This window comes from Oenanthe melanoleuca, chromosome 12, assembly GCF_029582105.1.
Source record: "Oenanthe melanoleuca isolate GR-GAL-2019-014 chromosome 12, OMel1.0, whole genome shotgun sequence".
Taxonomy (NCBI): domain Eukaryota; kingdom Metazoa; phylum Chordata; class Aves; order Passeriformes; family Muscicapidae; genus Oenanthe; species Oenanthe melanoleuca.
Window position 1 is genome coordinate 16277808 of NC_079346.1, and position 12550 is coordinate 16290357.

At 63.8% G+C, this 12550-nt stretch overlaps 2 protein-coding genes across 2 annotated transcripts in view; both read left to right on the plus strand.

The window, feature by feature from the left end:
* Nucleotides 1-5655, plus strand: part of BSN (bassoon presynaptic cytomatrix protein) — an 86753-nt gene extending 81098 nt beyond the window's left edge. Inside the window, 7 exon segments of the mRNA XM_056501728.1 lie at nt 272-2387; nt 2691-3427; nt 3762-3855; nt 3984-4127; nt 4313-4367; nt 4465-4562; nt 5059-5655. Of these exon segments, the coding sequence (XP_056357703.1) occupies nt 272-2387; nt 2691-3427; nt 3762-3855; nt 3984-4127; nt 4313-4353 (3132 nt within the window). The 3' untranslated portion in view covers nt 4354-4367; nt 4465-4562; nt 5059-5655.
* A 2090-nt stretch (nt 5656-7745) lies between these two features.
* On the plus strand, nt 7746-12355 carry LOC130258369 (acylamino-acid-releasing enzyme-like). Its single transcript, XM_056501677.1, has 22 exons — nt 7746-7826; nt 8368-8497; nt 8605-8731; nt 8817-8910; nt 9005-9080; nt 9155-9318; nt 9391-9528; nt 9617-9708; nt 9821-9861; nt 9950-10071; nt 10233-10293; nt 10362-10459; nt 10535-10586; nt 10669-10757; nt 10866-11004; nt 11081-11164; nt 11238-11318; nt 11394-11482; nt 11585-11775; nt 11854-11956; nt 12028-12134; nt 12203-12355. Exons 1-22 carry the CDS (start codon nt 7815-7817, stop codon nt 12306-12308), a joined length of 2196 nt encoding a protein of 731 aa, XP_056357652.1. The 5' UTR covers nt 7746-7814; the 3' UTR covers nt 12309-12355.
* The last annotated feature ends 195 nt before the right edge of the window (nt 12356-12550 follow it).

Sequence of the window (12550 nt, forward strand, 5' to 3'; positions counted from 1 at the left end):
CATGGTCAGAAAGCATTTTTTGCAGCAGAGGGTATGCACGTGGCCAGCTCAGCGCTTGGCTGGCTGCCACCCCTGGTAATTACTCACGGAAAGCGCCCTGCCTGTTACTTCCATCCTATTTATTGCGCTTTTACATAAACGCTGCTTTCTCGGTGCATGGGGGAACACGTGCACAGCAGAATGCTCACCCCAGCACCACTGCAATGCTTGGGGTGGGACGTGGGGGGGACACCCACCTGCCCCCCTGACCTAATGTCCTTTGGCTTTGCAGGTGGGGGGGCTGCAGTCCAGCTCTCTGGCACGCAAGGTGAAGCGGACGCTGCCCAGCCCGCCACCTGAGGAGCCCCACGTCCCCCTGGCAAGCCCAGCTGCCTCCCAGCTCTACCTGAGCAGCCTGGCTCCCAAGGCCACCGCGCCTGTCACCAAGGCCAGCCTGCTGAAGGAGCTGGACCGTGACCTGAGGCTGGTGGAGCACGAGGCCACCAAGCTGCGGAAGAAGCAGGCGGAGCTGGATGAGGAGGAGAAGGAGATCGATGCAAAGCTGAAGTACCTGGAGCTCGGCATCACCCAGCGCAAGGAGTCGCTGCTGAAGGATCGGGTTGGTGGGCGGGACCACCCCTACCTGCGCTACCCCGGGGATCGCCGCGACTACCTGTCAGACAGCGAGCTGCACAGCCTGCGCCTCGCCGCCTACGACAGCGCCGGCCTGCGCCCTGCCGGGCAGTACCCCGACTACACCGCCGCCGCTGCCGCCTCCTACGGCGCCTACCCGTACCCTGCCCCACAGGGCCCCGCCGCCTTCCCGCCACCACGCCTGCAGCACCCGCAGTATCCCACAGCCACCACCTCGCAGGATGGCTTGCCGGCAGCTCCACTGCCCACCTTCACCTCGCCTGGTGGCTTCTCGGCCCCCGGCACCGCATACCCAGAGCTGGGCACCCCAGCCCAGCCAGGCTTCCAGCCCCAAAACCCCTACCAAACCCCGAGCGCCTTTGCTGGGGCAGGCACCGTGCCGGCGGCACAGCCTGCCCTCTACCAGAGCCCAGCAGACATAGCTGGTGGGCACCAGAAGCCACGGCAGACCTCTCTGGCTGACCTAGAACAGAAGATCCCCACCAACTACGAGGTCATCGGTGCAGCCACCAGCTCTTCTGCCGTGCCTGACGTCACCTTCAGCACTGCACCGGCGAGCGGTGGCTACGAGCAGTACAAGGCACCTGAGACCCGGCCAGCTGAGAGAACCAGCACGGCACCGGGCCCCTCAGCCAGCTACTCTTCCGAGTCCCTCTACACTAGTCTGGAGCAGAACATCCCCCGTAACTATGTGATGATCGAGGACATCAGTGAGCTCACCAAGGAGAGTCCAGCACTGGATGGGCAGAAAGCAGAGCCGATGGGCACAAGCACCGATAGCCGCCATAGCAGAGAGAAGAGTGATCTGGGGGACACCGAGAGCTCCAGCCGTCCCTGCTGCTACACAAAAGCCGAGGAGGAGTCTGAGGAGGACATCTATGATCACCATGGCCCTGACCATCGTGGGAAGAACAGCTACTACAGGGGCACAGAAAGCAATGGCAGGGTGTCCGGGAGCTCCACCAGCTCGAGCTACTACTATGGGGACACTGAGTACCGGCACTCCTCACGGATAGACAAGCACAGCTCTGGCACACCACTACCTAAGCATTCATCCAAGAACCTGGCACCTGCCGTCATCTCCTCCAAGCGCAGCAAGCACAGGAAGCAGGGCATGGAGCAGAAGATCTCCAAGTTCTCCCCCATTGAAGAAGCCAAAGATGTGGAGTCAGACCTGGCCTCTTACTCAACAACCACCTCAATTGGCAGCAGCAATGTGGCCTCCAGGGCCAAGAAGATGCAAGATGAGATCACCTATGGCCTGAAGAAGAATGTCTATGAGCAGCAGAAGTACTACGGTGTCTCCAGCCGGGATCTGGTGGACGAGGAGGAGCGAGTCTACTCTTCCAGCAGCAGAACCCGCTCCTCTGGCTATGGGGTGGAAAAGTCCTCCAGCCGGGAGATGGGTGGCCGGAGCAAGTCCTATGAGCGGGAGAGCATGGAGCGCTCCCAGAAAGTCAGCTCCAAACCCTCATCCCTCAGCATGAGCCAGAGCCGTGGGCGGGCGCCCATGCGCTCACAGCCCTCAGAGGAGGAAAGCCCCGTCAGCCCCATGGGGAAGTCAATGGGGGGGTCACGCACTGCGGGAGGGCCGGGCCCCCAGTCAGTGGGGGACCCCTGCTCCCAGTTCTGCTCCAGCCACTCGTTGCCTGATGTGCAAAAGCACATCAAAGACGTGCCAAGGAGTCACTCGTACAAGCACGAGGAGGGCTACGGCATGGATGATGCCCATTGCGTTGTCTCGGACAGCGAAGGTAACAGCTCCCCGTGGTGACCACCCCAGAGCATGGCACTTCCCCGGAGCATGCCCGTCTGCTCGTACGCAGAGACACTCTCACCGCCTCAGTTTGCTTGACACGTGCCTTCCTCCCCCTGCCCTGGGTGTTCGGTGTTAGCTGGTCCTGCACGGTGCCCTGCTGCGCCGCGTCCCGTCCCCACCGGCACGTGCTGTCCCCTGCGCGCGTGCCCGCTGCTTACCCCTCCCACTTCATTGCATGGCTTCCACCCGCGCAGCCTCGAGCGAGAGATTGACTGTGGTTTGTTTTTGGTTTCCGAAGCCTATCATTTGGGTCAGGAGGAGACAGACTGGTTTGATAAGCCCAGGGAGGCGCGGGCAGAGAGGGTCAGGCACTACAGTGGCCACTCTTCCTCGCAGAAGAGACCCCCAGTTAAGCACACCTACCACGATTATGACGAGCCCCCCGATGAAGACCCGTGGCAGCACGACGACTACCCCCAGCACCGCGAGCACCGGCACCACAGGGAGTACGATCGCCATGCTGGCTCCTCCCGGCACACCAGCGACGAGCCCCCACGCCGCTCATCAAAGCAGCACCCGCGAGAATCTGGCCGCCACGAGCCCCGTGGCCATGGGCCTTCAGCCGGCCCCAAGAAGGCGCAGCAGCCCGAGTCCCGCGCGCCTTACGGCCCCAGCTCCGCTGATTACGCCCCGTCATCCCGCCCCGCTGCTCACCACCATGGCGCTGAGACCCCCAAGGCACAGAAACCTTCTCAGCCGCACGGGTTGGCCACACCAGCGCCGAAGCCGGAGCCCCTGGCGCACCCACAGCAGCCGGCGGCCAGGCAGCAGCAGTCAGGGCAGCCGGCAGCGCGGCAGCAGCCGGCAGCACGCCAGGCTGCCCAGCCGGCAAGCTCGGCACAGCCTGAGACCAGGGGCAGGACACCGGGACCCGCCTCATCCCGGCCACCGCAGCAGCAGCCAGGGCCGGCCCAGGCAGTAGGGAAGGCACCAACCACACTCCATGCACAGCCGGGTGGACACCCAGCACCGGCAGTAAGTACAGGCTTAGCTGGCGAGGCTGCATCCTGATCACACAGCACTGCCTGGAATCAGCACAGCTGGCTGTGGCCAGGGGCTGGCAGGGGAAGGGCTGGGAGTAAAGTGTATCCCATTCACACACCCACTACGGACACCCTTGGGTGCTGTGGAAGCTGCCATCTGCTCTTGAGGGGACCAGGAGGGGACATCACTATGTCCTGGATCCCTTGCTGCCTCTTTTGGGGTTGCAGAGCAGTGTTTGGGGGTTTTGGTGTCACCTCCTGGCCTGGGCCACTCCCGGCAGCTCTACTGGGAGGGTGAGCCTTGAGAGCTGTTTTCCCCTTTCCAGACAAAAGCGGAGCCAACAGACACGTCCAAACCTGCAGCAAAAGTGCCACAGCAGCCGGGGAGAGTGCCGTCAGCACAGCCTCTGGGAGCAGCAGGTCAGTGAGCCTCATGTCACTGTGCCATCTGTCCCCCCTTGTGCCTGCTGCCTGGCACCCCAAAGCTCAGCTGAGCTCCCTCAGCTGGGCCTGAGCCCTGGCTAACAGTGGCCTTGTTTGTCCCCCAGCAGACAGCAAGGCCGGTCCGAGGGCAGCCGGGCCACGTGGTCCCGCGGGCATGGCCACGGGGCAGCCTGGTGGGGAAGGAGAGAGTGTCTTCTCCAAAATCCTGCCAGGGGGGGCAGCGGAACAAGCAGGCAAACTGACTGAAGGTGAGGGCTGCTCCTGGGGTGGGGACAGGGTGGTGATGCTCTTCAGCAGCGAGACAGAGTCAGGCACCTTGGGGGGATGGCTGAGTGCAGCCAGTGGGATACAGTGCTCCCACAGTTTGGGGCCCAGGGAAGTGGGGGACCAGGGTCACTATGCCATACTGACACCTGTCTTGGCTTCCCCACAGCGGTGTCAGCTTTCGGCAAGAAGTTCACTTCGTTCTGGTGAGAGAACTGCACAAGGTGAGTGCATCCAGCACCAGGCACTGTGCTGTGGGCTCTCCCTGCCTCATCCATGCCTCATCCATGCCTCATGCCCTCCTCCTCCCTTCCACTGCAGGAGTTTGGGAAGTGAGTGGAGATTTGAGTCGTTGCAGTGGAAAAACCTATGAAGAAGCCAATGAATTCAGCACGCGGCGCCAGACTCTGAGTATAACGGTGAGTGTACAGGGCACACCTGCACACAAGTCCCTACACTGCCATCTCTGAAGTTCCAGTGAGGTTCTCTGGGGTTCAGGGCACCAGTATTCCCTGAGCCCTGCTCCTTGCCCCCACGCTGGGAAAGACGTAGCACGGACCCATCCCCTTCGTGCTGGGCCACTCATCCCCATCTTCATCCCCAGGTGCTGGCCCTAAGCCAAGGGGTGGAGGGCTTGGCCTCGTTCCGCAGTCTCGGCAGCGCTGGTGCAGACCCTGAGTTTCCAGGGAAGGCTTGTGCAGCCCAGGCTATGATCCGGGAGCCCGTCCAGCGCGGGGGCGGGCGGAGGCGGCGGCAGCTGCTCGGCCGGCAGTGCATCTTGGCTCTCTGGGGCCCTTTGCTCGGGACAGCGCTGCCGCTCGGCGGGGTCCCTTCCGCGGGGTTGGCGGCTCGGACTAACGCCTCTTTCTCTTCTCTCTTCTCTCTCTCTCTCTCTCTCTCTCTGTCTCTCGCAAGCTTTTGAAAGCAGGGCGATCCCTGGATGCTGGACCAAAGGGCGGCCGAGCAGCGGGGCGCGGCGGCCCCCCACGCCTGGCGAGCAGCTGCGGCGCGGCACACGGCGAGCGAGCCCCGGCAGCTGCCCCGAGGGGACGGGCCTGGTCCGGACCGTCGGGTCAGGCCCCGTAGGTGGGCTGCGGCCCTTTCTCAAGATTATACGCAGAGTTGCTCCCTCTGAACTCCAGCTGTGGCCTCTTCATAGGTTTTTCCTCCCCCGCGAGCCGAGGGCTGGGCGCCGTGGGCGCCGCTTCTCCTTCCCGACCCCACCCGCCCCGTGGGGCCGTCCCTGCGCCCCCTGCACTGCGGCCGCGCCCGGCCCCGCGGGGAGCCCCGGAGCGCGTCAGCTAGGACCTAACACTGTTTTACTACCGAAATACGAGGCCATAGGACTCTGACAGGCGGCGCGGCCGGCTGGGCGCGTGTCCCGAAGCCATTGGAAGCATTGAAAGGGCCGCGCTCGCCCTCGCCATGCAGCCAGCGCGCCTGCCGCCGGGCACCCCTTTTCTTTCAAGAACAGCCTTAATCATCCCACTTTGATTTCTGTGTATACCTCATCCGCACCGGGGGGTGGGGGGGGGGCACGGGGCGTCGTCAGGGGGGGTCCTTTTTTTCTCGGTTTCTTTGGGTTCATTTTCTTTTGGTTTCGGGGTTTTATTTTTCTAAAGTTTATATCAAATCCTCTTCCCTCTTTGCTTTGTGCGATGAGTTAGCACACGGGCTGTCGTCTGTAGAAGCAATAGAGTGCAGGAGGCTACAAAAGAGCACAAATCCCGTGGAACAAGATCAGGAGAGCTTTGCCTCCGGCAGTATCCTTCCTTTTACTGTGCAATCCAAGTCCTTCTCAAGCCATTTTGCGGGGACGGCCGGCGCAGCGGCCGGCGGCCAAAGCCCACTCGCCCTGCCAGGAGGGGATTCCCAGGGGGGAGGCAGCCCGAGGAGGGGGTTCGCCCGCGCCCCGCCGCCTCCCCGCGCTGGCAGCGCCCCGCCGACACCCCCGTGGCGGGGGGCAGCCGCCCGCTCACCCGCCTGATGTTCTATGCAACGAAATAACACGACTCCAGAACAAGACCTGTGAATAGCTAATCAGTTCAATGTCGCGCCTAAGGGTTCCATCGCAAAGCGTGCCGCCGAGCGACCCGAGAACTATTCTGTACCGACCACCCGTGCGTATGAATTCGTGGCATGTTCGACCCACGGAGGGCCACTTTGCCAAAGGGCAGCCCTAGCGCCCGTGACCGTCTGTCCCGTCGTAGAGCATGGCTTGCTACTTCTCTGCACGGTTCCACCCGCCTTTCAGTGCTTGCTGTTCTTTGCCTGGACTTTTCTTTTTTCTTTCTTCTCCATCAGTCCATCGCTGTACTGAAAGTTCTTAGCAGATTTATGCACTTGTGATCGAGGACCCGGCTGCCTCGGGAAGCCCTCGCTTTGTGGCAGATCCCTCGCCGGGAGCTCTGCCAGTGCCCAAGGCTGGGGGCAGGCCGGCGGCTGTGGCTGTGGAACGGGGATCCCGGGGGCAGCAGCCACCGCCTCTCCCCGCCGATGACAAGTGCAGAGCCTGGGGTGCCTCCCGCGGGCTGCCGGCCCCGTCACTCCGAGCGCTGTAAATACTTGTACAGTGTGTAAATCGCACGCGGGACCGAGACCCCCGCCGGGGCCAATCTCGCCGCCCCAGCACATCCGCCACCTTGCCTTCGTGCCTGCCAGGCCCGGGGGCGCTGCCGGGCCGGGCCCCCAGCCCGAGTTGTGGCAATCTGCTGGACAGGGCGGGGGGACGGGGGGTGCAAAGACCGAGGGCCGAGCGCGGCTGGGCGCCGTTTCCAGCGGTAAGTGCGATGCCGGGTGCGCTCCCTCTGAACATTGTGACGGTGTGCGTGTCTGCTGTGCTCTGTGCCACCCGTAGTGACCCCGTACCGTGCCGTACCGTGCCGTACCGTGCCGTACCACCCCCGCCGCTGTGTCGTGACTCCCTCCCAGAAGCTGCCCCCTCACCAGGTGTTTCTGTGGGAACAGAATAAAAAGGACTTGACACAAACCACAGACTGGCCCCGATTCTTGCCTGCCTGCAGTGTGGAAGCGGGGGGTTCAGGACACCTGTGATGGTGGGGGTGGCTGGAATGGGTCTAGTTGTCACCAAGCACTGTTGAGCTCTGCCACTCACACCTGGGCTGCTGAGATGGGGGGGTCCCTGTGGGCATCAAGGACCCGATCTCACCTGCCTGGCCAGGCTGCTGGGTCCGGTGGGCTCCCAAGGGCCCTATCCCCGTTGGCGAGGCTGCTGTGGGCACCAATGATTCAATCACCCCCCTGACCAGGCTGCTCAGTCCCATGGGCCCCTAGTGGCCCGATCCCCCCCGACCAGGCTGCTGGGCTGGGGATCCCTGTGCCCCCCGGCCCTGCGCATGGAGCCCCTGTTCTGCAACCACCTGTTGGCTAAACCACCCCACGGCGATCCAGAGGCTGCGGGGCCGCGGTCCCTCGGCTGCGGCCTCAGAGGGGCCCCGCGAGCGGTCCGGTGGCTGGGGACTTGCCGCCGGGACACGTCGGGGGGGTGGGGGACCCCGGTTCCTGCGGCTGCAGCGCCGCCCGCGCCCACTGGGGGGCGCCTCAAAGCGGGAGGCGGTCCGAGCGCCGCAGCCAATGGGAGGTGCCGCAGCCCGGCGACCCCGCCCCATCCCGGAAGTGCCGGTTCCGGCCCCGCCTCCCGCCGCGAGGACATGGAGCCGTCGGTGAGGGGCTGGGGGGAGTGACGTCAGCGCTCCGGGACCCCCCCCCGCCCTTCGGTCCCGCTGCCCCCTCCCTGTCCCTCCCTGTCCCTCCCTCGGGAGTCCCGGCCCGCACTCCCCTCCCGACCCCGCTGCACCACCCGGGAACTGCCCCGGTACCCTTCTCATACCCCATAGACCCCAATTGCTGCAGGACCCTACTAGGCGCCCCTTGCACACCGGGATCCTTGCACCCAGTATCCTGGTACCCACCGGTACCCCGGAAACTGTCCCAGTACCCTCCTGATCCTGGCTATCTACCCCGGTATCTGCCCTCCTGGTCCCTGGCACCCCAGTAGTGTCCTGCACTAACCCCTCTAGCCTCCTACCCCCATGTACCCCAGCTCTTCACCCACAAGTGCTGCCCCCAGAAGCCCCCAAAATTCCCCCCCGTCTATACTGGTGCCCCAGTACGTGACCCTGTGCCCCATCACTCCCCGGTCCGTGCCCCCCACCCCTCGCCCCACACGTCCCCACCCCTCCAGCCGCCCCGCGTGTCCCGCAGGTACCGCCACGTGCGGAGGAGCTGTCGGAGCTGTACCGAGAGCTGAGCCAGCACCCGGGGCTCAGCACCGCCTGCCTCGGCCCCGACCTCACCACACAGTACGGGGGCAAGTACTGCAGCCTCTACACCGGTACGGGGATGGGCAGGACTGAAGGGGAAGGGAGGAGCAGGGGGGTCCGGGGACTCCCTGCCTGCCTGGTGGGGACGCAGCTGGTGTCCTCACCCTGCTCCCTGCAGAGTGGTCGCAGCGGGACCTGGCAAGGGCTGAGAACATCAAGTTCTGCCGTCAGTACCTCATCTTCCACGATGGAGCTTCCATTGTCTACTCGGGGCCCGCAGGCACCTGCTCTGAGATCAAGGATGAGTAAGTCCCATCCCGCTCCCCACACGGGATCCCTCAGGTTAGCAGTAAGTGAGGGTCTCATGGGCACTCACCTCCTCACCCACAGGCTGCTGAGCCGTGAGTCCCCCAGTGGGACACTGAAGGCTGTGCTGCGCAAGGTCCCTGGCAAGGAGAAGGAGAAAGAGAAGCAGTTCCTGGAGGTGAGGAGGGTTCTGGGGGAAAAGGGATTTTCCGTGGCGCTTGGGGCTGGAACCGTGCTACGTCTTGGGACTGCCCTGGCATCTCTGCCCCCAGGTCTGGGATCAGAACCGGAAGATGAAGAGCATCGACCTGACAGCACTGGACAAGCATGGCAGCGTCTATGATGATGGTGAGGGGCTGGGGGATGCCAGGGAATGCGGGGTTCCAGGGAACAGGATGGCCAGTGCTGACCTGCCCCTGCAGACCAATTTGGATGCCTTGCCTGGTCTCACTCGGAAACCCACCTGCTCTATGTGGCGGAGAAGAAGCGTCCCAAGGCTGAGTCCTTCTTCCAGAGCAAAGCCCCTGAGCTGGGCACCTCTGACGAGGACACGGGGCACCCTAAGAAAGAGGATGCACCCGTCAAGGTGGGATGTCCCCACCTTGGGTCAGCTGGGGGCTGGCTGTGGGGCTGTGGGTCTGACCAGCCTGTGCCACAGGGTGAGCAGTTCGTGTACCACGAGGACTGGGGAGAGACGCTGAGCACCCGCAGTGTGCCCGTCCTCTGCGTCCTGGACATCGAGGGCAACAGCATCTCAGTGCTGGAGGGCATCCCAGAGCACCTCTCTCCCGGCCAGGTTAGGATGGAGAGCTGCAGGGGACCAGAGAAGGGAGGTTTCAGGAGCCAGCAGCATTTTGAGCTGGTTATCTTCCGTCTCCCTACAGGCTTTCTGGTCACCTGAGGACACCGGCGTGGTGTTTGTGGGCTGGTGGCACGACCCCTTCCGCCTGGGGCTGCGGCACTGCACGAACCGCCGGTGAGTCCCCACAGGGCACCCCACAGCCCAACCCTGCTGGTAGGACCCGGCAGGGCACCTGCCCCACAGCCTGGCCCCCCGAGCCCGCTGTGACACCCCTCTGTGCTGGCAGGTCAGCTCTCTTCTACGTGGACCTGACAGGCGGGAGATGCGGTAAGCAGTGCACGCCCTGATCCTGCCAGTGCCCTGGCTGCCTTGCAGCCCCTCACCATGCCCTTACCATCCCCTCGTGCCCATACAGAGCTGCTCTCTGAGGACACCAGGGCTGTGTGGTCACCACGACTCAGCCCCGACAGCTGCCGCATCGTCTACCTGGAGAACAATGTCCTGGGCCCCCACCAGCAGTGCAGCCGCCTCCGCATGGTAATCAGCACCAGAGGGACACTGGCAGGCACCAGGGAGGTGCCAGGGAGCCCGTGCTAGGGTGGGGCTGGCAGGAGGGCACTGGTGTCCCTCCTTGGGCTGCAGTGGGGGTAAGCAGGCTGAGACCCTGCAAAATGTGCCCTATGCCATGTCTCCTGCAGTACGACTGGTACACCAAACACACCACCACGGTGCTGGAGACTGTGCCACGACAAGCACGGGGTGAGTACAGCTCTGGGGATGTTGGGGGCGACTCAGGGGGATGCTGAGTGCCACCACTCTCATCACAGGTGCCTTCCCGGGAATCTACTGTGGTGCACTGCCAGGGATGTGCTGGGCGGCTGACAGCCGCAGGATCCTGCTGGACACGGCCCAGCGTAGCCAGCAGGTGAGGGAGTGGTGGGGCACACAGGGGGGCCTGGCTGGGTCAGGGCTCCACTGGACTCTGCCCTCATGTCCCTAGGATGTGTTCGTGGTGGACACGGCAACAGGCACCACAGCTTCGCTGACAGGTGGTGAGTGATGCACCAGTGGGGCCATGCTGATGCCAGGGGTGGAGAGAGGTCACACCTGCAAGTCTGACCCCCTCCTCCCCAGATTCCCCCCAGGGAAGCTGGTCTGTCCTCACCATCGACCGGGACCTCTTGGTGGCCAGGTTTTCCACCCCTAGCTGCCCCCCCATGTTGGTAAAGTCATGTCCCCAGTGCCCACCAGCCCCTTGGCATGGGCACTGACTCCTCTCCCCAGTGCCCACCAGCCCTTTGGCACGGGCACTGACCCCTCTCCCTGCACAGAAAGTGGCAGTCCTGCCCTCCGCCGGCCGTGAGGCACAGACACAGTGGATCTGCCTGCAGGACGCACCCCCCGTGCCCGGCATCAGCTGGGGCATCCGCACCCTGCAGCCCCTGCCAGAGCAGGAGCATCCCCAGTATGGTGAGTGCCCAAGGTGGGGTCAGGCTGTGCTCCACCGTCCTCACTGCTCCCTGACACCCCCTCCCTGCTTCCACAGGGGGCCTGGACTTTGATGCTATCCTGATGCGCCCAAGTGAGGGTCCTACTGTCCAAAAGCCCCCCTTGGTCGTGATGCCTCATGGTAAGAGCTTGTCCCCACCCCACTGTACCCCAGCCAGGCAGCATCACCCTCCCCTTGCTTTTGCCATTTGCAGGGGGTCCTCACAGTGTCTTCACGGCCGGGTGGATGCTGTACCCAGCGGCACTGTGCCGTGTGGGCTTTGCTGTGCTGCTGGGTGAGTGACACCAGGGCTCTGGGCTAGGGTGGGGGGCACAAAGGAGGAAGGGCTCTGACACAGCTCCCCACACAGTGAATTACCGTGGCTCGCTGGGCTTTGGCCAGGACAGTGTGGCCTCCCTGCCAGGCAACGTGGGCACACAGGACGTACATGATGTACAGGTATGGCCTGGCACGTGGTCCTGGGGCATTCTGTGCTCCTGCAGGTGACCTGAGTAGGGAAAGTAGGGCTGCTTGCTCAGTGGGTGTTCCCCGTGACGACAGCTCTGCGTAGAGCGGGTACTGCAGGAGGAGACACTAGATGCCAGCCGGGTGGCACTGGTTGGCGGCTCGCATGGGGGCTTCCTGGCATGCCACCTCATCGGGCAGTTCCCTGACACCTACCGCGCCTGTGTGGTCCGCAACCCCGTTGTGAACATCGCCTCCATGGTGGCCACCACCGACATCCCAGACTGGTGAGTACTGCTGCCCCCAGCTTCCCACACTCTTTGCCATCCCAGTCACACATGTGCCCCCAACTCTCTTGCCTGCAGGTGCCTGACAGAGACAGGGCTGCCCTTCAAGCCTGATGCCCTACCAGACCCAGCCCAGTTGACAGAGATGCTGCACAAGTCACCCATACGCTATGTCGACCGGGTATGTATATCACTGTCCCCATCCCTGTCCCCAGCAGCAGGGCCAGTGCTGAGGCTGTGCTGCTCCTGCAGGTCCGTGCACCCGTGCTGCTGATGCTGGGGGAGGATGACCGGCGTGTGCCCCCCAAGCAGGGTGTGGAGTATTACCGTGCCCTGAAGGCCCGGGGGGTGCTTACACGGTGAGTGGGGTGCTGGGGCTTTGAGCTGTGGGGTGCAGACACAGCAGTAATCCCTATTTCCCCTCCAGGCTGCTCTGGTACCCAGGGAACAACCACGCGCTGGCTGGCGTCGAAGCCGAAGCTGATGGCTTCATGAACATGGCACTGTGGCTGCTCAAGCACCTGCAGTGCTAAGGGTGTTGTCCCTGCTGCTAACCCCCAATAAACGATGTAGTTCAGCACCCCAGTGTCTCTAGTGGTAGCACTGGTACCGGCTCATCTCTACTCCCAGTGCCCGAGGAGCTGGTGGCCACTGGACTTTCACCTGCCCGGATATGCGGCTGTGTGGCCGGGGATGTGCTGGGCCATGGGAAGAGTAGCCCCTGCCTGGCCATGCAGAGAAGGGTGACCCCTGCCCGGCCATGCGGGGCAGCAGG